Raw genomic sequence first — 24,921 nt, forward strand, 5'->3', positions numbered from 1 at the left:
CTGGGTAGGAGCTACCACAGTTGAAGTCACAAAGGTAGATATTGATGCAGGAGGAGCTGTTAGTTGTGAAGTCAGTCCCGTCAGTGTGGAAGTTGGGATTGTGTGTTGGGGTGGTAAATGAGGTGGAGAAAGGTGGGTTGTGGGTGTGATGGAGGGGAGCAAGTGAGAGATATTGCTTCAAAGGATGTGTATGGGATGTGGGGGTTGCTAAACATGAGTGACTCTACATATGATGGCAACGTCACCACCTTGAGTGTGCGCTGTCTCTGTGGTGGATGAGATAGTTTGTGGGAAGCATGTCAGGGATAATAGTGTGTGTGGTGAAATGATGGTTGATATGGTTTATTTATATAGCGCCTATACACAATGTGTTTCAAAGTGCTTCACGACAAGGGAAAACATTCTTACAGACCATGAACAAAAAGAATGTGAAAATAACTATCATACTCAGCCTATCGTCATTTCAGATAGTGCAAGTGCTAAGACACAAATAGGAAGGAGATGGGAACAGACAGGCAACTAACGTACTCGACCTGACGACATTTCTGGTAGAGCCGGAGAATTGCGAGAGCTGAGGGAGAGGGGAGGCGAAAGGAGGGAGAGGATCAAAACAAGCGACCGTCGTACCAGGCCTGATGACATTTCAGATAGTTGTGGAGGGGGAGGGCGGAAACAAGTAAGGAGGGAAGGAGGGGGGGGAGACAAACCAAAGTTACTATCATACTAGGTCTAGGACCATTCTGGTAGAGTAAGTGCAAGAAGAAAGTAAGAGGGGGGAGGTGAGGGAGAGAAGGGGGAAGGGAGAGGAGAACAGAGAATAGAATAAGCAGTGAAAGGAAGAGAAGCAGAGGGGGAAGTGAGAAACAGTAGCAAAAGGTCAGTGATGCACATGATGTTCCAAGGGAGCAAATGTAGGCAAGGATTCACGAAGAATAGGCACAACATGATTCAGGGCAACCTGAGTGGGAGATTCAGGGAAGGTCCAGCATGTGCGTTGAGAGGGGGAGAAGGCCCAAGAGTCTGAAGTGTCCAGAACGTGGTGGGGTTGAGCCATGTTTCTGTAAGGAACAGTATGTCGGGGGAGTGTGTGCTAATGTGTTAATTGATTTCATATGTGTGAGCAGCAGCAGAGTGACAGTTGAGAAGAATGCAGGCATATTGCAGTAGTTGTTTTAATGGAGTGCTGTGGTCGAGTTTGATTTGAATGTTGGATTTGTGCTTTGTATGAGGCATGTATTGTGGCTAACAGGGGCTAACAGGGAAATGAAGAATGAAAAGGGGAATGAAAAGGGGAAAAGATAGTTGCAAGAACTCTTAGCGCTGTCAACCCTTTGCCCAGGACGCTCGAGCTAGTGGACGCCCTGAGGAAATCTCTTGAATTCACAAAGTAACCCAGAAGTACTTCAGCAGCAAATAGATAACAGGAAACCAGTCCTTGTTTTACAGAGAAAGCAGCAGCTGCAGGATCACTGAATGCTGGTAAGGCGTTGTAGAGAGGGCTGCAGGTGGAAGGGCTCAGGCTGCAAAATGGAACCCTAAGGCAGGGGAGAATCCACCCTACATTCTGCCCTTAAATGGACGTCCCGGGGCAGGATGCCCCTAAGTGAGTTTCTCGATAATGTTTGTCCAGGATCATATGATCAGCCCGTAGATTAACCCTAGTTGCTTTTTGTAGCCCCCCCCCCCTGCCCACTCCAGGCAGCCTCAGACAGTTGGACTGAGTGCCACTGGTGGTTGTGTACTTGGCTCAGTGTTCATCTTAGCCCAGTTGAAACCCCTTCTGAGGATGGAAATACCCTTTAAAGATGACAGTTTTGGAGTCAGGGGTCACGTGATCAGCCCTTACTTAGATCGATCCTGGTTTGTTCCTGTACTTCCCCTGCCCTCTATAGGCAGCCTCAGGCAGCTGGAATGAGTGCCAAGGGTGGTAGTGTGCTGAGCTTGGTGTTCCTCTCAACCCAGTTGAAGCTTCTTCAGCCGATTGCCACGGCTGTTGCAGATGTTGGTGTAAGGAGAACTTACCATACTTTTTCCCCTACGTATGGCCTATTGGGTTTGTCCTATTGTTCTCTGTGCAACTCTTATGTTAAAGTCTTATAAAGTGCTGCTTTGCCTGACGGCATCGGTGTGCTGTACAGTGCTAAGAGACAAAGGAAACTACAATCTTAAATTTTAATTGAAAGTAGACAGTACAATGCATTCAAGATGAAACAAAGTGCGACCCATGAGAAATGAAGAAAAACATTAAAGACTATGATCTGTGGACAACATTAAACGAGGGAAAGGCAAGTTGAAATAAGCACATTTTCAAATGCTTCACAAAATCTAGAAGAGAGGGTGACAAATTCTAGAAGAGAGGGTGACAAAATCTAGGAGAGGGAACTGCGGAAGAAAAGGCTTCTTTTGAAAACCTATCATGTTTAAACTTTCTAATACCCAAAGTCCTTAGATCTTTGCTACACATCTGTAGAAACTCCCGCAAGAGATAACTCTCTGCCAATTACACAGGTGGTCTCACGGCAGATGCCCTAAAGGCAGTACTGCCCATCTCATATTGACTGTGAAAAAGTCAGATGGAAGTCAGTTGAACTGACATTAAATGTGAGTGATGTGTTCAAATTTCTGTGCTCCCCACCACCAAATATGCAGAGAGTATAACTCTTTTTATAGAAATCACATAGAATGCAGAACGACCACAAAGAAGAGCATAACTCCATCCATATTTGAAATAACCAGTGACTGAACTACTACGCGAAACTCAATGTTGAGAGATGTTTTTGTGTCTCAGTAGAGAAAGCTGAAAAAGCAGAAGCGACTTAATTTTGCAGAATGTCGACAGAAATTAAGGATCTAAAATAAAGCCTAAAGGACTTACCTGAATAGCAACATTTTTCCTAGATCCCCATAGGAGTCCTTGAATTTCCAGGACAGTTCGGTATTTTTTTAATGTTATCGGTGATTTTATATTAATTTCAGAATAATTTAGTTCAAAGTTTATTTCAAGTACAGGATTCATAAAACTACAATACATTGAAAAACAATAATAATGTATGACACCTATAATTATAATACATACATAACATCTTACATAGAGCCAATTGATGTTATCCTAATTTGCATAGCATGTTCCAGAAAGCATTTCAATGCTTGACAGACACTTGGATCTTGGGTTTTTATAAGGTAAAATGTATAAAATGCAAGAAAATAATATATGCATGTTCGATTCACTACAGACATTATCACAGATGCAGACATTGGAATGCTCCTTGTTCCAAGCTTTGTGCTAAAGGAAGCTGCTGAAAACTCAATCTAGTAATTGATTTCCTGGCTATACTATTAGGTACCAGGGACAGGTAGTTAGCCCCATTTGGAGCAGAGCAATTCAGATGCTGTAAATATGTTCTACCGGTTGACTGCCTATCTTAGGAAAGTAAAGAACTATGCTTTTGTTTGTATTTCACATTGGTTTCAGCAATAGAATTGATTTCCCATTAATGCTGGTTGGGGATATAAATTACCAAAACTTAGGTCCACTAAGGATTTTTGAGCAAAACCAAGCCACAGAATATTCCGAGATTGCTCAAGTTCTAAAGCATCACTTAGAATCAACTTGTTCTAATGGTTTTTATCATTAGCCAATATCGCTTGCCATAGCCCAGCAGGGGAATACTGGAGTATATGAGGAATAGGAATCAAATTTGTTTTTGAATATAAAAGCTCTTCCACCATACATGGTACTACTCCCAACAAACCTTTCAAAAAGGTAATTTCATTTATTGAAAGAGCACTTATGTTGTTATTAGCCCAGACCCTTAATGACATATTCCTAGCAATTTGCCCTATGCTTGACCACATTAGCTGGAAACAAGTAAGATGTATTACATTGTTTCATCCTACCCACTACAAATTCAGTTTCAGAGAATGAAGGCCCTCCTGTTCAAAAGGACCTTTGCTCTTATTCCTAGATTTAGCTGCCTCACCTATATATGTTATTCTTAGATAACCGCTGTTAGGGAGAATTTTCATTTTTGTGCCAATTCCCTTTAACCTTGGAGACCCCCAGCTCTTTTGCTCGGCTCTGGGCTTTTTAATTTTAACTCCTGAGTGAGTGCAACGTTATACTCACTCTCTGTTGTGTTTTTTTCTGACTAGGACTTTTGTGTTTCTTACTGTTTAATGGAGTATGGATAACTGCATAGGCATCTGCTTTTTGCATTGTGTCACCCAGCACCTTTTGTGCAGTGCCACTGAAAAGTCCCTTGGACCTCTCGTAATGTTTAACTACCTTTTCTTGGGTGAACTACTGGTCCCAAGAATAGTAAGATTTTCTTTTGTGGGTCCAGCACACACCACCCTATGTGGAGTGCTGGGGGGTTACAATGTGCCTCCTTTATCCCACTTCTCATGTAACAATCTGTAACACTAACTAACTTGAATGGCTGGTGGCAGTGTTTTTGTTTTTACTACCTTATGCCATGTAGCTGCAGGGAGATTCCTCAGCTGCCAACGGTGATCATTTTCTAAAAATGGCCTCTGTCTTCTTTTTTTGCAATTTCTTGTCAGTTATTTCCATCTGGGCTTTTACTCTGTTGTTTCAATCAGGTTTGAGTCCTTTGTGCATTTTGCCTTTGACGGGCTTCAGCACTGAAGCCTGCCCAGGCTCCAATGTGTCTGGAAAGGCAGGAAGTGAGGTAGGGTCCTGAAACTTCCCTGTCCTTTGTCTCTAGGTGTGCCTGAGTGACACCAGTTCTGATTGGCTAGCTGGCTGGCCAGGAGGACAGCCACCCTGCTGGGTGATTGACAGCCTCGGGCTGTGAATGATTAGGAACTTGCTTAAAAGGTGAGGTTTTTGGGACTAGAGGCAGACTCGATCCACTGGAGAACAACATCTGAAGAAGACATGAAGAGATGCCAGCAGCACCCTCCTGGACCGCGAAGTGCCCGGCGAAGCCCTGCAGCTGTGCTGACCCCGTTTTTTTGTTTCAACTAGGAAGACGCATAGGGGGCGACTTCCTCCCTTGGACTGGTGGGACCAACTAGCCTTGAGACAAGCTTCATTTTGATTCAACCCCCAACTTGCTGTGACTTTCCAAGGCTGCAGAATCCCAATGCCTGGGGACCCCTGACCATCATTGAGTGCATTGTCTTCGGAAGTGTGAAAGCTGGCCAAACCTTCATGGGCATCCAGAGGACTCTACAGAAGCAAGAAATCTTCATCCAGAGTCCCTTCACCAGAGTCCATGACCGAGGGATGAAGTAACCTCTAACCGGAGTTGTTCATTCTATTTTTGCGCTGAGATAAAGGCGCCAAAACCACAAAAGGCAGCTGATTCAAGGAGAATCCATTGCTGCAGAGCCCCTCTCTTGAGTGCTGCCGCTGAAGCCCACCAGACGACTTCCCTTTCGTCACCTTGACCAAGGACCAGGAACAAGGGTTCGGCTACATTGCAACAGGAAGGCATCCAGCTGGAACAAATTCTTCAGTTCACAGGTACTGTGGGGTTTGGGGGTACATCTACCTTTTGCCAATTGTGGTGCTTCCTACCTTGGGGAGTACTATTTTTCCCGCTTTTGAGTTGACCACAATTCACTTGCACTGGCCTTTCAGCTTATGCTTCTTCAAGGTGGCTCCTCTTGTGCTTCTGTGATTTTCTATTTGAACTACTGACTTTTCTAAAACATTTTCTAAGAAGAGGCCATCAGAACTTTGAAGTAGACCATTGACTTTGGCTGTCCTGGCTCCCTAAAGGCCCCACCTCTGAACCTATTGCCTTTGGCAGTGCTTGTTCCCTTACAGGTTTTAATTGTTAAACACTATTATTGCTGGGATAAAAGACTGCCTACATCCCTCTGGGAGAATCTGTTTTTCAAAAGTACAAAGTATGTTCTGATCTAACTATAACTTTTCTCTCCTTATAACTCAATATTGCAATGGTGATCCCACATAAGTGTGATTATTGACCTCAAATGACGTCACTCAATGTGCTGGCATATGTGTAACATATGCAAAGTTACTCACCTGCTTTATTGCTCTTATTGAAATTGAATCCTAACTTTGGGATTAATGTTACTATTAGTTGATGCTTTTAAAAGACTGTCTAATTTTCCTTGAGTAAATATAAATAAATATTTATGTTATAAATTTAAGTGTGTACGTGTTTACTTGGATACATTTATTTACTGATTTCATTGTACAGCTCTACATCTCACATTACCCCTCTTAAGATAAGCCTGGCTGCTCAGTCACACTTCCTGCCCCTGACAGCCAGCCAGTCAATCACCTTTGGGTGCATTCTTGTAACCAAGGGGATTAAGCACAGGGAGTTTCGGGCACCTCCCTCACTTCCTGCCCCTGCCAGACATACTGGAGCCAGAGGATGGCTTCACTCGTGAATCCCGTCAAAGACAAAATGAACAAAGAGGCCAAACCTGGATTTGGCGCATGGAGTAAATCTCAAGAAGGACCTTTCCAACAAAAAATGGAGAAAAAAAGAAGACCAAGGCCATTTTGACGAAATGGGCATCCATGGGTGCCTTACCGAGGCTGCAAACGCAACCTGCGGTAAAAACACGCAATGGTAGTAAAAAGTAAACCACTGCCACCAGCCATTGATTGTGGAAAGGGTAACATAAAAATGTTACATGACAAACTAGGCAAAGGGGATACTAAGTAACCCCTCCAGCACCCTATGGTAAGATAGGGTGTGCTGGGTCTAGAAAGTTACAAAATGTAAGTAACCTCAATTTCACTTCACTGCTCTTGGAAATTGTAGTTTATCCAAGAGAAGGTATTTAAACCTTTGGGAAATCTGAGAGACTACCCAGTGCCACTTCACTGAAGGTGCTGTGTAACACAATGTAAAGATGATACCTATGGAGTTTGTCAGACTCCAAAGTTAAAAAGAACACATAATTTAAATCACATTAAAATTACATGAGAAGTCCAGCAAAAGAGCTGGGGGTCTCTAAGGTAGAAGGGAATGAATACATTTCTGAGAATTCTCGCTAACAAACACCATAACCCATCCACCACCATGCACCACTCATGACGTCACCCAGGACATCTCAAATGTCATATACACATAGGGTTGGTACAGGACACGAGGAAGAAAAGCAGCTATGGGAACACAGCAGTACTGTAGACTGTTTATATTGCTTTTTCTGTTTTCGATGTAGGGGAGCACAACATATGGCACCATGTGTACTCTGTTGACTGTCTCCTCCGTGGTGGGCTGTATGTTGTATGTTACAGTTGGCTACTATCATAATTAAGACACAGACACTCTGTGAGATATGGGCACTGCATGCTGCAAATTAATCATCAGTACAAATAGGCTTACTGTGTGTCCGCTGTCGTTGCGTCTGCCAGTTAAAATATTTGGTTTTATATTACGTTAAATAAGTACAAGTTTTATATGGGTCTAAAATCAAACAACATACCTTTCTGTCTGCTTGATCAGATTTAATATCTTATTGTCTTCACATTATCCCACTGCAGAATCCTACACTGTTTGGTGTCAGTGTGTTTTCAGTTGACTATTTTACGAGACCTCGAAAAGCTGGCAGGCTGGCATCGCATCTCCATCATCTACATTCTCAGCGGAATCACCGGGAATCTGACCAGTGCTATCTTCCTGCCATATAGAGCGGAGGTAACAATCCATTTTTTTTATCATAGCTTTGAAATTTGTTATCCATTTACTATGTAACCAAAATGTAATTGAAATAATACATATTATGCTCTTAATAAATAAGTGTCCTCACTTTCCCACAGAAGTAGCCATCTTAACACTGATTCTGAGTTAGCCAAAAATCACTTTGCAGTAGAATTTCATCAAATCCTTGTGAGTAGCTTTATTTGAGCATGTTCTGACCAAGGTAGAAAATGGCATCATATTTCCTGAGGTATGGTGATGCTATAGCCCATAGGTTTCCACTCACACCTTAATATACATATGTATATGCTTAGTAAACATTGATATCTTGACCACATAAATAGTTGTTAGATTGCTCTGTTTGTCCCAATTTAACTGGCCAAGAACAAGCTGGACTTAGATTATGTCATTAGGATTTATGCAATGCACGACTGCCATTTGTATGGTCTCCGGGTGATGTGAGGGCTCTGTCAGACAGTGGGTGGGGTTGATTAGCCAGGATGAGAGAGAAATGCTCTTGTTTTGATGTGTGCAGACCAAAAGTAGACTGTGCTCTGCGTGACTTTCTAGGTGTTTTGTGCTAAGAGCATTCTAAGAGTTTGTTTCTAGGGTGGAGTGTAAGATACACCATTGGAAGCGACTGCAGCCCTGGTGTTGACAGCACGGCTTGACGTTCTAGGAACTTTGATGGGTCCTTTCCTCTAGCGCCCTCGCCTTCGCCCCTCGCTGCTCATTCCGAGGGTCTGCAGTGCTGGAGCACCCAATGCTTTTCTGCATTTCCAGCTTCTCCAGGTCGATCATACTGGCGGTTCCTTGGGTGTGGAGTCTTGGCATCCTGTTGTGGCATCTGGGTGGGCTTCAGTCTCCCAAATTGTGTTTGCTGACTTTGCCTCTGTTCATCGTGATGGGTGAGTTGTGCCGGGAGCCGCTGTAGCCTGTTGTCTGGCTACTTACTATTGGGTATTGGGAGATATTAGCACTTCCTTCTTGCTGTGTCCCATCTTATTGGCAGGTAGAGTGCCATAGTAAATGCAGAGTTTCTGGCCTGCGTGTAAATCCACTCTCTTTTAACTATGGGCTAGAGGCCCTGGCAAATTGTTAGGGGTTTGGATTTTCTGGGCCCCACCTCATCGGAATAGTGTGTGCATTTGCATTGTGCAGGATGGATGTATGCTTCAGGTAGGAAGTGAGAGAGAGAAATAGTAAGAAACACACAGACAGCCTATGGAGGCCTTGTGTTTTCCTATGCATCCGGCGCCTTGGAGATGCCAGCTCATAAGCAATCCTGAATACAGAACCTGCTGTAGACAGCTACACAATATCTCTAACAGGAAACTTGCAGACATCAGTGACTGAGATTTTATTACAAGACTGAGATTGATGTGGAGCGAACTAGAAGGTGCGAGATGAATCATGAAAGACCTTTCGTTTGGAATACTGTAGGTTTTGTTCGGAGCACTTTGCAACTGTCTTCACATTTTTTTTGTTACTTTGTCACTGAGAAGAGATCAGGAACCAGGCTGACTCAGAAATGTAGAACTTTGCTTTTGAAAATGTTTGTACTTTTCAAGAGACACTGGGGCTCATTACTAGTTTGGTGGTATATGCGTGGTAAATCCCATTTTCCCGTTTAGTATTTAGTATTTTATTTACTTATATTGCGCCCCTAACCCAGAGGCAGCAAGTTGCAGAAGCATCAAGAGGATTGCAAAGCTTGGTTACATACAGGAGTATGAGGTCCAGCTGTGGTTACAGTGCTGGACGCGTCATAAAGAAACAATACACGCCGAAGAGGCATGTTAACTGCCATTTGGCGGATTACAGGTGGCGGTGTAAATCCCCATTTTTTGTTTTAGTCCATAGGATGCTATGGAGGAGTTTTGGCCAAACTACTGCCGTTCTAATTCTGCTCCGGTAATTCAACCGAAATTTGGTGGAAAGTTGGCAAATTTATCTCAAGCTCATAACTGGAGGTGAATCCACCAACTTTAGTCCAAAACTCATAATTGGGCAGTATGGTAATGCGACGGTATACGGTATTGCTGATACATTTTACACTGCCCAACTCGTAATGAGGCCCACTGACTGTTGAGTTGGCGCTGAGAACAAATCACTTTCTGCTAAATGACAACCCTGACCCCAATTAAGTTACTTTCATGCTCATTCTTAGTGCTCTGGAAATAGTTTTCCATTGTAACATATCACAATAAACAGACGTGTTAAGATAGATCATTTGTGTCTGATGAGTGGTTGATCCCACTCAGCTTTGTGTCAATGCATTACACGACTAATTCAAAGTTCTACTTTTTGAAATAACAAAGGTACCACGTGTATTCACAAAACTGCTGTTGCTAGTCAGAGCACACTTGCACAGCTAAGGGATTCATGAGAACTCTTATGTAGACAACTAGCTGATAACAGAAAACAGTGCCTCACTTTTCCTTCAAAGTATCATGGTCAAGCCTTAGCCCATTAAAAACAAAAGCATTTTAGGAGCAGAACTAGACACCAGTCAGACTCTATCCTTCCTGTCCCATGAGAGGATCTAACCTTTTAACGCAACTGTTCCCCTTTACCAGCCATCAAACAAGATTAATCTGTTGGCAATGGTGACCTCTTGCATACATATGGTACCATATGCAAGACTGCACATGAGACCATTACATGAGTAGCTCAGCTCATAATGGTAACAGGCAACAGGGAACTAAGAAGATATAGTAGTGGTAATACAAAAAGTTGTCCATGCACACAAATCACGGAACAAACAGACTCTCTCCAAGAGATGACCCTTAAGCACCCCCCCCCCCATGCAAGTAACCATCAAACCCAATGCTACCATGCCATGGTGAGGAGCCAACCTGAAGTCATATAAAGCTCAGCTGACACAGACACAGTTTCAAACATGCAGTTACAAATCACAGTCTTGACAGTCTGGACAGAAAGTCTAGGGATATGGAACTTCCACACGCTGCTACAGGGGCAGTGTGTCCTCACAGGAACAGACACCACAACAGTAATATTGTATGATAACTAGCAAGGAGGCTTTCATTCCCAGGCACTATCCCAAATAGCACAAATTATTTTGCACTGGTGCTTAATAAGAAACATACCTTTAGAAGCCCAGCACGTGCCAAAAATTGATGACAATACCCTGAGTCATCGTCATCATGTACATCAAGAACACAAAGGTAAATTCAACATTAGCGCATCCAAACACATATTGGAGAAGTGGGGAACTCCAAGTGTAGACTTATTTGCAAGAAGTACAAACACAAAATGCCACTTTGCCATGAGGTACCCAGAACAAGGGTCTCTGGGCAGTGTCCTGTGGATGACTGGTATGGGGCATTTGCATACGCTCTTCTACAAATCATCCACTAGGTTGTGGAAAATCGACTACACATGAGCATGACACTCATCCTAATCATGCCAACAAAGGAAAGGCAAGTGCTGTATCCACACTTACTGAGCATGGCGTTGGAACTTCCACAAAAACGACAAGCAATTCCAAAGCTGCTAACATAACACCACCATCAGATAATACACCCAGGTCTACATAAAATGAACTTGGCAGCTTGCCTCCTGACGCCAGACGTTTGGCAATTGTAAGTTCCCTCAACTATCCATGAACAACCTAAAGAAGGCACACAAACCATGCACACAAACGAGCCATTTTAATTGATGGAAACGATTTGTAATTTAGTTGAAAAAACTCTTGACCAGTCAAATACAATGCACTGAGTCAGGTGTAGCCAATTACTTGCATTATCTGCTGGACAGTGGTCTCATATACAATTCACTAAAGGTTCACTTGACAACCATAGCTACATATACAAACTGTGATGAGGTTGTCTGGCCGTCTAGCTGGACCATCAGGAGGGTGACACTGCGGGTGGGGTTCCACCATGAGCCATTGAATGATGAACCCTAGGGTAGAACGAGGAGGATACCGGGGGCTGTCATCCACAGTTAAGACTTCATAGGGGGTTGTTGACAACTTCTCTCTGGCACGGGCAAACCATGGACCCACTTTTTCTGGGCCCCGGTTTGCAGACCCATCCCAGTTTTGAGGGCCAATGGGCGAAAGGCAAATTAGAACATTTGCAAAACGCCAGTGAATATCTTGGGAAACACATAAATCACATCTGAAACACCGCTGGGCCCCATCAAGGGTTCTTACCTGCACAACAGCAGCTCAGAGGCTGGCCCCAGATGCTGGCAGCAATCCCTGTTCCATCATAAACACATATAAAATCATATATGGCTGTCAGGGTTGATATAAACTCCGGTCCCTCAGCTAAAGGAGGCCCAAGTCCCACACAGGTGGCAGGGAATATCCCTATATCCGCCAAGCATCCTAGCAGACTGTGGGCTGCAGAAGCTAGAAACTTGCATTTGGAGAATGCTGGAGACTGGGAGATGAAGAGACTGGAGGAACCGAGTAAACTGAATTAGGTGGTAGCAGTGGACAACAGGACGAGATGATGATAACGGAGAGGGAGAAGAAGGAAGTGTAGATGTGGTAACGTCAGAGGTAAGTGAGAAGTGTGAAAGAAAACAGATCAGAATGGTAGAGAGGAGGTGGTGAAGAAAACAGCCCGAGGTGGTATAGAGGAGGTGGTGGTGACACAGCCAGCCCAAGGTAGTATAGAGGGGTAGTGGTAACACAGGTAGCCCAAGGTGGTAAAGAGGAGGTGGTGGTAACAAATGCAGCACAAGGTAGTAGAAAGTAGATAATCCAAGAAAGCAGGGGTGGGACAACCAAAGGTGGTGGTAGTGAAGGTGGTGGTGACATTTGAAGGTGAGTACTGGCAGGTTGTTGTGACAGAAAGGAAAAGGTTGAAGAAGTAGATGGGAACAACAGAGGTGGGGACAACATTCCAGGTGGTGAAATCAAAAGCAGGGCAACTTCAGAAGGTGGAAATGGAGGCTGGAAATGATAAAGGCATGTCAATATCAGATCCTAGAAGTGACACAGAGGCTGTCATGACTGAGGAAAAGGGTAGTACAGATCCAGCAAGAGAGTCGGGGGAGCAGTACTGAGTGATCCAGAATTTAAAAGTTATGGTGGACTAGTAAAATAAATCCTCAACCACAAAACCCCAGCGACACGCATCCAGAACCGAATGAACCTATCACTTAAATCAGGAGTGTACCAACCTCCTTCAAATCAGTGCACATCAAACCACTGGTAAAAAAGGAATCAGAAACTGAGAAGATCCAAGCAAATACAGACCTATGTCCAACCTGCCCTAACCAGCAGGATGGAGAACCTGGAGAACCATGTACACAAGATCCTAATTAAATACACCGAAACAAATGGAATACGCTACCACTCGCATGTTTGCTTCAGACCAATGAAAGGGACAGAATCAGCGCTTCTATCAATATGGGAAAACCTGAAAATAAATGCAGACAACAGCACCCAACAGCACTGAATCAGTGATGATCCTCCCAGGAACGTGGATATCTGACCCCCCCCTCATGTTGCCAGGGAAAGGCAGACGCTTCTGGATCCTGGGGTGGTGTACTGCGGGAGGATCACCTGGGTTACAGACCAGGAAGATTGGGACAACCCCCTATTTACCTTTCCCCATAATCCCACACTTTTGATGGCTATTTGCCAAACTACAGAAGTGGAAATACCTAACTTTGTTGAAAGAAACTACAAGTCCCAGAATCCTAGAGGTACTGAGACGAAAAAGAGGGCTAATGAGGCATGCAAATGTAGGAGTCAGGAAATTAAACCTAGTAGCCAGTGCAGTAGTCAGGCAATCCAAGTTCTGAGAGAGTCCTGTTCTCCCAAACTCTGAAGTGCAGAGGTTGCGCAGCGGAAGATGTGCAAGAAAAACAGTTTCCCCATGTTAGCCTGATTGCTGTGGTCAGAGCTGTGGACGTGCAGGGGACTAAGGCAAGAAGCAGGCCAAGGGTATAGGGAGCAGAAGGAACTCCCAATATGAGTGGCTGGACTTCAGGCCCCTGTTCAAGAGAAGGTTGTGCGTCTCCAGTGAGCCAGAAGCAGTAGATGTTGAAGTGGAAGTCGGGAACGCAGTGCAACTCACAAAGCAAGTGTCTGAGAAGCCGGTGAGTGAAGTACAGCATTCTAACACTTTGCGCAAGCCTTGCCGGTAGCAGTATCCAGCTCCTTGTTCACTCACGTATGGCTTTATGCGAGAAGAAGTTGTTTGTTACATTCACAATTCTATTAACAATGGAAATGTAGCACTTGTGTCTATTGTGAAAGACCTAACACTCGTGTGAGAAGCTAACATTGCTGAAGTTCATTGTTGAATGATTTAAAGACGGTTGCTGTCTAACGGAGTGGTTGCATGTCCCTAATTAAGAAGAGGGAACGCTCTCTAAACCATTACCAAATACTTAATCTTGATAATACATGAGTTTCAAGTTAATAAAAGTGTGAAAACTACATCAAAAAGAGGTCGCGTGCACCTAATTGTGATTCCCAAAGGAAGTCAGAACTCTATCATTTGCCGTTACACGGGAATACAATTGCCTATTGATCTTTAAACCTTGAAACCTACTATAAAGAGGTCGTGTGTGCCTAATTTTCAACTGAAAGACTGAAACTTATACTGTATCTAAAGGTGACATTCTTTATATTTCTAAGAAGTAAAGAGTCTAAACTATTAAAGAGAGGAACAAGCATTACCCAAGCCAAGAGGCACCCCTTTTTTTTTTATAGTGAAACCATCCTTTCCAAGAATTAAAAAGCCAACCAACTGCATTGTGAATTGTTAACTCTCAAGTGACCCAAGATACAAGTGTACCAGTATTACCTGAAGCTGAGAGAGTGGCACAAAGGTTTCTGGGTAATTGCGTGAGCTGACAACTGGCAGAAAGGAGTGAGTAAAGCTGGGGAAGGGGAACTAATTGCTTGTGAAGAATATTCTGTAGTATACACAGACTGTGGTATCAGCGACTGCGGAAACTAGAGAAAAGGGAGTGTTATGGGCAGAACCAGTTTGTTATTGTGGTCGACACAGGAGAGGCAAAGAGGCTGCCCCTTTTGAGAAAGTAATTGAAAGGAAGAATGCCTTGCCTACCTGAAAAGGTTGAAGTGTATGTTGTCAAAGCTTGTCTAACAATTCCAAATACTGAGCTGTGGCAGTAGTACTTAAATTGTAGTGGTATACCATATTGTCAGCAGATGTAACCTTGAAGTGGTCTGAACCAGGAACATATTGTGGGACAAAGGTGACCATTCTCATTGCACCAGCAGTAGACGTGTGGTTGTTAAAGTGGAAGCAGCAGCACAAAGAAAAATATCCTGACATATATACCAATATAAAGTTGTAACTAAAGAACTATTAAAGAATTGTGTATTATTGACTTTGGGGAATATTACACCCTCTGTTGAACTTTGACAAACTATCTGAAAGAAGGGACAATTTATCATTACCAGGATTAACATTAGTGCTATTTCTTTTTTTTTCTTTCATCCAAGAACAAAGATTTGTTACCAGTGGATTTTAGTTTGATGAACTTTTTTCTTTGACTTGTAAACATCAAAAGTTGGTTCAAACCCTTTCCTTTTGCTGAACATTTTCAGTAGACTTTTATTCTCCAGCATGGGGTCTGGCATGGATTCACATGCTCATGAATATTCCCCGTCGTCAGGCTGGGAATCCTCGGTAAAGACAAAATCAGTATCAGTTTTGTTTCTGATCTGTCTTTCTTAGTAGTAACCAATAACTGATCTCTGGGTCATACTGCCCCCAGCCAATGACTGCCCTCTCCCTAAGACCCACCTCTGGCAGCCATCCTCAGATTTTTACCGCACGCTCAAGTGTTGGGAGTCCTCGTGTTTAGCTCTCGAGTTTTTTTTTTTTTACTGCGTTTTCACGTTTTTTCAGGAGAATTTCTAAATTTTTCGGTTTAATCGAGCCTCAAGCTCCACTGTTTCTACTTCCGATAACGGGGACCCGTTTCGGAATTCTTCTATGCCCCTCAAGGGTGAAGTTTTCATCGAGTTTACACTTCTCAGAGGATTCCGGAAGATCTGCGGCCTACCTCAAGGACATGGCCCAGGACAAAGGGAGCTCGACGCCCGGATCCAAGCTGTTCAGGAACTGTCTTGGATGCGGATTATATAACGTTTTCAAGGAGGACGAGCATTCGCAATGTCTCTAATGCCTCTATGGGGACACGACGCACGTGGAGAAGGACTGTGCGTTCTGCAAGAACCTTTCTGAACGGACCAAACAAGATAGTCGTTCCCGCCTCGCCAACTGGCTGGAGAAGGGCACAGCAAGTGAGAAGGCGAAGAAGAAGTCTGAGCGGGCTTCTAAGTCCTTTGAGGGCGCCCCGACGATGGGGGCCCAACAGAAGGCCAAGCACCGCGAGTCCGCGGGCTCCGGGAGTGCCGAAAGGTCGGGCTCTTCGGTTGCCAAGCAGGGCGCTACTTCCCCGGCACGTTCGACCACGAGCCAGCATTCTGGGTCGGGGAAGAGGAAGTCTGAGAACCCGGGTAGGCCGCTGGAGCGGACCCGGTCGATCTCGAAGGGGGTACGAGGCGTTGACCCTCCCCTCAAGGCGAAGGCCCAGGACGCACCTAGGGTGGTGAGGGCCTTGATCCACCCGGCTAAGGCCTCTACCGAAGTGGTCTCTGCGACCCTGGCGGAGCCGGCTGAGACTACGCCAATGGAAACGGCCTCTGGGCCCAGAGTATCCCTGCTGCCGCAGAGGGAATCCTCTTTCCAGCCCATCGCTAAGACCCCCGTGAAGCCCCTGGCTGAAAAAGAGGGGGGGCTGGTGGCCGTTACAGACTCTGAATCAGCCTCTGAGGAGGAACTGGTGGAGACCGAGAGGGGCCTCAACGAAAGGTCCATAGGCCTCAACGAGAGGTTCATAAACCTCAACGAGAGGTTCGAGAAGGTTCGATCCCAGGGGACGGTCCCTGCTGACGTGATCGAGGAGAGCGACGAGGACGACGAACAGGGCCCAATGACGAACAGGGCCCACTGGAGCGGCCATCCCGTCGGTCGCAGCCATTGCCCGAGCCCCAGGACAGCTTGGCGGCCATTTTGTTGGCAATCCAATCCTTATGTACCGAGATAAGGACGAGATTACCATGCACCCCGACGGAGGAGCCAGAAACAGGCCCGTCGTGAAGCCCTCCGAACAAGCGGAGGAGAGTCCACCCCGCTCCGCCCTTCATGCCTGCGAGACCGGTGGACCCCTCATCCCCCTCGCCGGGAGAGGATACGGTGACGGATACGGAGACTGACGATGACGACAGCGATGACACAGTAGACATCCCGTCGTCACCACCCCCCCGCGGGTGTCCCCAGCCAACGAGGTTGGCTCTTTCCACGCCATGATAACCAGGGCATCTGAGCTCTTCCAGCTCTGCCCTGAAGAACAGAAAAAGGAGGGGTTTCTGTACCAGCGACGAGAGGCTAAGAGGAAGACGGTCCTCGCGGTGCCTTTACTCAACGACATCTGGGACGAGGGGCTTGCTGTCCTCAAGAGCCCTGCCACGACACCCACCAAGAGGGACAGGTACGAGAAGAAGTACCGAGTCCCTGATACCGCCCCCTTATGCCTCAGGGCCCAGCCCACGCCGGACTCGGTCGTCTCGGCAGCGGCTAAGAAGAAGGCAGCGGGCGCGGCGGCCTCAACTTCCACTTCCCCACCGGACAGCGAGGGTAAGAAGTTGAACTCCATCGGCGGTGACGACGATTAAGGCGGCCAATGCCTTAGCGATCGTGGCCCGCTATGACAGGGAGCTCTGGTTCAAGATAGCTCCCCTGCTAGATTTCCTGCCTGATGACAAAAGGGCAGAGGCCCTAGAAATTCTGCAGGAGGGCGAGGTGGCGTCGGATCACGCCATTACGGTGGCAACGGACATTGCCGATACCGGATTTCGCCAACTGGGCAACGGAGTTTGCCTCCGATGACGAGGATGGCTCAAGGCGACAGACTTTCGCCAGGACGTCCAGACCAGAGTGTTGGACATGCCGTTCGACGGCAACAACCTCTTTGGTAAGGTGGTGGATGAGTCTCCACAGGCCATCAAGACTGACTCGGAGATGGCCCGGGCCCTTGGGGTGCTTCAGCAGCGATGGCCCTTTCGGAGCTCTGGAGGCAGACAGGGTGCCTCCAAAGGATCCGGCGGTGGTTCCTCCACCTTCCGCCAGGCGGCCCGCTCCTCTTCCCAGGAGGCCTACAGAGGTCACGGCAAGCAAGGGGGTTCCCGCCGTCATCGCCAAAGAGGCCAAGGTGCAAGGCCGTTTCCAAGCAAGACTGACCCGGCCGGGTGGTCGGGCCCCCACCGAAGCACCCCAGTGGGAGGCCGACTGACGAAGTTCGTCAGGGTGTGGGAGTCCATCTCCACCGATCGTTGGGTGTTGGACACCCTGGCCAACGGGCACTCGCTGGAATTCCTAAAGAAGTGCCCTTGCATTCCTCCCGTGGCCAGGAAGGAGAATCACGTCCCTCAACTGCTGTTGGAGGTAAAGGCGATGCTCAACAAAGGTGTCATCGAGCTCGTCCCCAGGAGGCTCCGGGGCCCCGGAGTATACTCAAGGTACTTCCTCGTCAGGAAGAAGACAGGCGGTTGGCGCCCCATCCTAGACCTGCGTCGGTTAAACAAATACATCAAGGCACAGAAATTCAGGATGGTCACCCTCCAGCACGTACTGGGACAGCTGGAGGAAGGCGACTTCCTATCGTCGCTGGACCTGGAGGATGCTTACTTCCACATCCCCATTCTAAAAAGGCACAGGAAGTTCCTCAGGTTCGTGGTTCAAGGACGCCACTACCAATTCAGAGCCCTAACATTCGGATTAAAGTCGGCACCCAGGGTTTTCACCAAGTGCCTGGCACCAGTGGCGGCGCGGCTGCACCTGCAGGGGATCCACATCTACCCCTACCTGGACGACTGGCTAATCCGGGTAAGGTCAAAGGAACTCGCTGTCGATCATACGGCAAGGACCGTCCGGTTGCTCACGGAGCTGGGGTTCTCTGTCAACTACCCCAAATCCCACCTGGTTCTGTCGCAAGTAGCACTGTTTTGGGGGCGAAGCTCGATACAGTGGAGCAGTTGGCCTCCCCTTCAGAGGAGAGGACCAAAACCATCCTGGGCAAGGTACAGCGACTGTTAGCCACGGACGTGGCCAGGGTGAGGTCCATCAAGTCCCTTTTCGGGATGATGTCATCATGCATCTACCTTGTGCCCCTTTGCAGACTTCGGATGCGTCTGCTACAGGAGTTCCTCGACGCCCGCTGATTTCGGGCAGGGGGCTGCTTTGAGGACAGGATCCCCCTTGACGAGGAGTTCCGTCGGGCGATCCTATGGTGGGGCACCTGGGCTCCCCTCACGACGGGCATGGACTTTCAAACCCCGGCGTTTCAGGAGACAGTGACTACGGACGCCTCTCTGGAGGGTTGGGGGGCCCACAGCGGAGATCTCCACGCAAGAGGCCTTTGGCTCCCGGAGGAGAGGTCTCTTCACATCAACATCTTGGAGCTCCGTGCAGTGTTCTAGGTGCTCAAGTCGTTCCTCCCGTCCCTCAAGGACAAAGTGGTGAGGATCTTCACCGACAACACCACCACGATGTTCTACATACGGAAGCAGGGGGGCACCAGATCCCCAGCCCTATCCAAGGAGGCCCAGGATCTGTGGCACTGGGCCGTCGCCCAGGGGATGTTTCTGGTTCCCTTCCACCTGGCAGGAATAAAAAACACCATCGCCGACTCACTCAGCAGGGAGCTGCGCTCGTGCCACGAGTGGGAACTGCGCCAGGATCAAGTGGATCGACTCTTCCAACGATGGGGCAAACCCCAGATCAACCTGTTTGCGACGGCGACCAACTCCAAGTGCCAGAGGTTCGCCAGCAGGTTCCCACAGCCGAGGAGCATGGGCGATGCTTTCTCGTTCCCTTGGGACGGCCTGTTTCCATATGCGTTCCCTCCATTGCCGTTGCTGCTCCGCCTCATCAGCCAGCTCAAGAAGTCCAGGTGCAGGATGATCCTCGTCGCACCGGCGTGGCCGAGGCAGGTCTGGTTCCCGGACCTTCTGGACTTGTCAACGTCCTCGCCAGTCAGGCTGCCGACGGATGCTGATCTTCTCTCCAGAGAAGGAGGCGCCATTCTACACCACGACCCACAGTCGCTGAACTTGCAGGCCTGGCTCCTGCAGCACTAGAGTTTGGAGGGTACGATATCCCGGCTGATTGCAGAGAGGTTCTTGCAAAAGCCAGGGCGTCCTCAACCCTCAAGTGTTACGGTCATAAATGGAAGAGGTTCTCTGTCTGGTGCCGTGCACAGAAGATTAACCCTCTGCGGATTACAGTCCTCAAGTGCTGCCGTACTTACTGTCGCTGGCCAAAGCTGGACTGGCTCACGCCTCCATAAAAATACATCTGGCTGCCATCTCCCGATATACCAGGACTATGGGACAGGCGTCCTTGTGGTCTCATCGCCTGGTAAAGGAATTTATGAAGGGACTATTCCGATCATTCCCGCCGGTGAAGGCCCTAGCCCCGGCGTGGGAACTTAATGTGGTGCTGACCAGGCTCATGGGAGCCCCATTCGAGCCTATGCATTCGGTGCCTTTGAAGTTCCTGTCATGGAAGACAGCGTTCCTTGTGGCCATCACCTCTGCACGACGAGTGGGAGAGATTCAGGCCCTATCTTGCAAGCCTCCATACTTGACTTTTCATGACACAAGGGTAGTGCTTAGGACGCACCCCTCTTTCATGCCCAAGGTGCCGTCGGACTTCCACCTCAATGAGCCCTTGGTGCTACCAGTTTTCTTCCCTTCGACGCCGGCCGAGAGGACTTTGCACTCGCTGGATGTAGCTAGAGCGCTGAAGTTCTACGTGGAGCGCACGAAGAGTTTTCGGAAGACGTCACAGCTATTCGTGAACTTTGGATCTGTGAATCAAGGGAAGGCTCTCTCGAAGACTTCCATTTCCAGATGGCTCTCCGGCTGCATCATGCATTGTCACTGGTTGGCAAACCGACCACTGCCCGGCCGTCTGAGAGCCAATTCGACCAGAGCGATCGCTGCTACCACGGCGTTCCTGTCTAGTGTGCCCCTGCTGGACATCTGCAGGGCTGCTACGTGTAGGTCGACGCACACCTTCACAAGATTCTACTGCGTCGATTGGGACTCCAGGGAGGAGTCCAGGGTCGGCCAAGCAGTGCTGCGCAACCTGTTCGCTTGAGGTGAGCCTGGTGAGGAGGTAAGAGATGCTTAATGTTGAGTTGTTGTATTGCTTAATGTTGAGCCTGTTGCCACCTCCCGTGGTTGTGCATGTGTATACTGCTATGTATTCTTTTATTCATGAGCATGTGAATCCATGCCAGACCCCATGCTGTAGAAGGAACAAGTTACTTACCTGTAACTGTTGTTCTCCAGCATGGGTCTGGCATGGATTCACATGCGAACCCTCCCACCTACCCCTCTGCGGCTCTTCACTTGGTCATACTGCCACTTGGCGTTCTACCAAATCTGAGGATGGCTGCCAGAGGCGGGGTTTAGGGAGAGGGCAGTCATTGGCTGGGGGCAGTATGACCCAGAGATCAGTGATTGGTTACTACTAAGAAAGACAGATCAGAAACGAAACTGATACTGATTTTTTCTTTACCGAGGATTCCCAGCCTGACGACGGGGAATATTCATGAGCATGTGAAGCCATGCCAGACCCATGCTGGAGAACAACAGTTACAGGTGATTAACTTGTTCCTTCCTGGGCAAGGGACCTTACCCAGGACAGGAGAAGGTCATTCAGATATTGGCCCTCATTACAAGTTTGCCGGTCCGGAAACAACGGTGCTGGTAAGCTTACCAGCACCGTTGTTTCCGGACAAGAAAACTACGAGTGAGGGCGGGTGCCGTACTGCCCGACAGGGTCAGACCTGGCGGGCAGAACGGCACCCGCCCGCAGCCTTTCACGGAAGTACCTGCACAGTTTTTACCGGTGCAGGTGCTTCTGTGGTCCCCATTCCCATGGACTCTATGGGAATGGGGATCAACATTTTACCGGTGCCTGATTTACCAGACCGCCAGGGTTGTAATGCCCTGGTGTTTCTGGCAAGTCAGGTGCTGGTGAATCATTACAGGTCTGGCAGCTACTGGCCGGTTTTACCGGCACGGTTACCGCCAAACTGGTAATGAGGGCCATTGTGTTAATATTGTTATTATATTGTGTTGCCATATATTTTCTTTGTATGTTTCTTGTTTAGTGTGAGGGCCAGTTATCCCATGCTAGAGAATGTATTGGGTCCCAGCGCTGAAATCCTGCAGGAGAAGACGAATAGCCCACCAGATCCCCCAAACCGTTTCACCCAACAGTGAATTGTAACGACTATTGAGTTGACCAGACTGGGGGAAACCGGGAAGTGGATAAAATAAAAAATGGTTAGGATTTCTCTGGTTTCCTTACACTTCTAGCTGCCCTGGAACACTGGATAACCTGCAAATAATACATCAGTAATTAGCATCAAACCATAGCTTCCTAACACTAAAATTAGTATGTTCTTCCCCCATAACCACTGTTTACCTGACAGCCTCTGACAATACCAGAGAGGCAAAAAGAAAAGGTTGGATTTGTGTAGGTCAGCTTCTGCCCACTAGTGCTGAACTCATTGTCACCTTAAATCCTTATCTGCTGTAATGTATCTAACTCAATTACTTCTAAACTTTTTTCCTTTCCTTGACGAGTAGTTTCATGGACAGAATTTCCCTATGACTGAAACTGCTTTCAAACTCTTTAATCTCTGTAATTAATATGCATTGCCTTATTTGCCATGCTACTCTTGACTGCCTTAGCTTCCACACAGTGACCAGGCTGTGCCATGCTTCTCTTGACAGTGTTGCTTCTTTTCCTGATGTTGCTGTGCCAGACTTCTCTGAAAGTGCAACATTTCTTCTAAGTCTTGCCTTTGCACTACTAATCGCTGCAACTTCTGTGGAGTCTTCAACCAACAAAAAATGCACACACTTGTAACCCAGCTGTAGAAACGCTGCTAATTCAATTTGACATTGTATGGGTTTTAGCGCACACGCTCTTCTTACTTATCTTGGGCCGCCAAAACAGAGAAAAACCGCTTTTCTTCACCAATGGAACCGTGCACCAAATAGTCTGAAAAGATCTCCAAAGCGGACTCTTTGAAACTGCGCAACTCAGCTGAGTCAGAAACACACGGTGTGGCCCACCCAACCTCCCCTCTCTGGGAATTGAGGATAAAATATATACACAATATATGTATCCCTGGTTGAAGTGATTTCCAATGTTCTAAAAGAAGAGTACTTACATTACTCCTCACAACTGATAACACGCCTTTATGATTACATTCAGACAGAAAAACAAACAATCTAAGGGGGCATCAACTTGAGGGAGCATTGTGCGTACCCATACTTGTAAGATAGGGATAGTGTGACAGGAAAGCCTCTGTCACTGTGTATGTTTTACAACTCGTAACACTTGAGACCAATCACTAGCTGATAGACAATACATCTGCCATTGATTCAAAACAGATGCCAGTACCAGACAAGCTATAACGGGAAAGTACCCGTTGTCTTCTATAGCTCCTCAAACCTCTACTGCCCTCACTTAGAGTCTTCTGGCCAAACACTTTAGGACATAGTTTCCGTTTTTATGATTTTGAAAAATGTATTGTGTTGATAGAAAGTCCAAGTGGTTAAAGTTGTAAAATGTGTCTTCTTTTCGCAGGTTGGACCTGCTGGATCCCAATTTGGAATTTTGGCTTGTCTCTTTGTGGAACTGTTCCAAAGCTGGCAGATTCTGGCAAGACCATGGCGAGCTTTCTTCAAACTGCTGGCAGTTGTACTTTTCCTCTTTGCGTTTGGTCTTCTTCCATGGATCGACAACTTTGCCCACATTTCTGGCTTCATAAGTGGCTTTTTTCTGTCTTTTGCCTTCTTACCATACATTAGTTTTGGCAAGTTTGACATGTATCGGAAACGCTGCCAGATTATCATATTCCTGCTTATTTTTTTTGGCCTTTTCTCAGGATTGGTGGTTTTGTTCTACTTCTACCCGATCAAGTGTGAATGGTGCGAGTACATGACTTGCATTCCATTTACAGATAAATTTTGCGAGAAATATGACCTCGACGCTCAGCTTCATTAAAGAAATGGAGCTGCTTTTCTATGCTGGAAGATGAAATTTCACCAGATACTAAATCCTCGAAAGATTTTAATTATATGAAAAGTTTTATTCTCAACTCAGACATTTTAATTAAAATGCAATATTTAGCACTTGACAGGGCCCTTTTGCCTTGTTAGAAGACACCTGACTTTTCTGAATACAGAACAATCGTGCCTTACTGTAGTTCACTTTTATTGAACCATTTTGCGTTGCCATATTTTTGTAATACTAATTTCAGTACTCCATTTGTAACCAGTTTTGTTTACTACTGCTATGGTGGTGATTACATTTACAAAGTAGCGTTTTAGCTACCACTAACTCTATGCAAAAACAAAACCAAGTGTACGACTGTTTGTCTTATTTATTGTTTCCCATGAAGATTTATTTTGTGATTCCGTAAACTGTTCTGGAAAATTACCCGTCGCATTCAAATGTGCCTCTTATTACATTTATGGGTGGGTGGGAGGGTGGAAATATACTCCATTGTTGACCATGCTCCAATAATCCTTTGTTGCATGGGCACAATAGAAAAGTGTTTACTTCGCTGCTGTACATTCTGTTTAAAATATCAGCCAACAAAATGGAGATTTAGCACAATGTTAGTTAAGGTCCCCGTTCCACAATTACCTGCACACAAGTGTTTGTTTTTTACACAATAATAATAATACCTTTATCCAAAAATGTCTTGTAAGTGAAGATTTGCAATATTATTGTTAAATAATCTGTAATTTTCCAGAAACAATAAGGTTCCCGGGACATTAAAAAGTAACATTTTCAAAACTGTGTGCAATTTCTTTAAAACATGTTTGGTAATATTGTGAATATTGATTGTAAAATGTCTTTAACAGCCAATCACATGTTTCTGCTCATAAGAACACAACAGTCATAACGAAAGTAGATGGGGTATGTAAGTAAATTAACTTTTTTCTGATGCATTTGTAAAAGGTTTGAGATGGGGTCTAAATAGCGTAAAGAGGTGTATGTTTGTGTTAGCATGTGTGTGTGTGTGTGTGTGCCTGTGTGTTTGTGTAATGCAACGATGCTCAGTGTTTTTTAGAAGATTTGGCTTTATTGAGTGTATTTCAAAATAGAAAATAAGATTTTGCCTTGCTCAGGAATGGATG

The 24,921-nt window shown here is 46.4% G+C and overlaps 1 protein-coding gene across 2 annotated transcripts in view; it reads left to right on the forward strand.

Annotated features, from left to right (window-relative positions):
• RHBDF1 (rhomboid 5 homolog 1) overlaps positions 1-24,577 on the forward strand; it is a 608,603-nt gene extending 584,026 nt beyond the window's left edge. For both annotated transcript variants that reach the window (XM_069647898.1, XM_069647899.1), the window contains 2 exons: positions 7,499-7,652; positions 23,360-24,577. In XM_069647898.1, coding sequence (XP_069503999.1) covers positions 7,499-7,652; positions 23,360-23,779 — 574 coding nt within the window. In that variant the 3' untranslated portion in view covers positions 23,780-24,577. The remainder of the gene's footprint in view (positions 1-7,498; positions 7,653-23,359) is intronic.
• Positions 24,578-24,921: the final 344 nt, after the last annotated feature.

The sequence above is a fragment of the Ambystoma mexicanum genome, chromosome 2q, assembly GCF_040938575.1.
Source record: "Ambystoma mexicanum isolate Mex_15411 chromosome 2q, UKY_AmexF1_1, whole genome shotgun sequence".
Lineage (NCBI taxonomy): Eukaryota > Metazoa > Chordata > Amphibia > Caudata > Ambystomatidae > Ambystoma > Ambystoma mexicanum.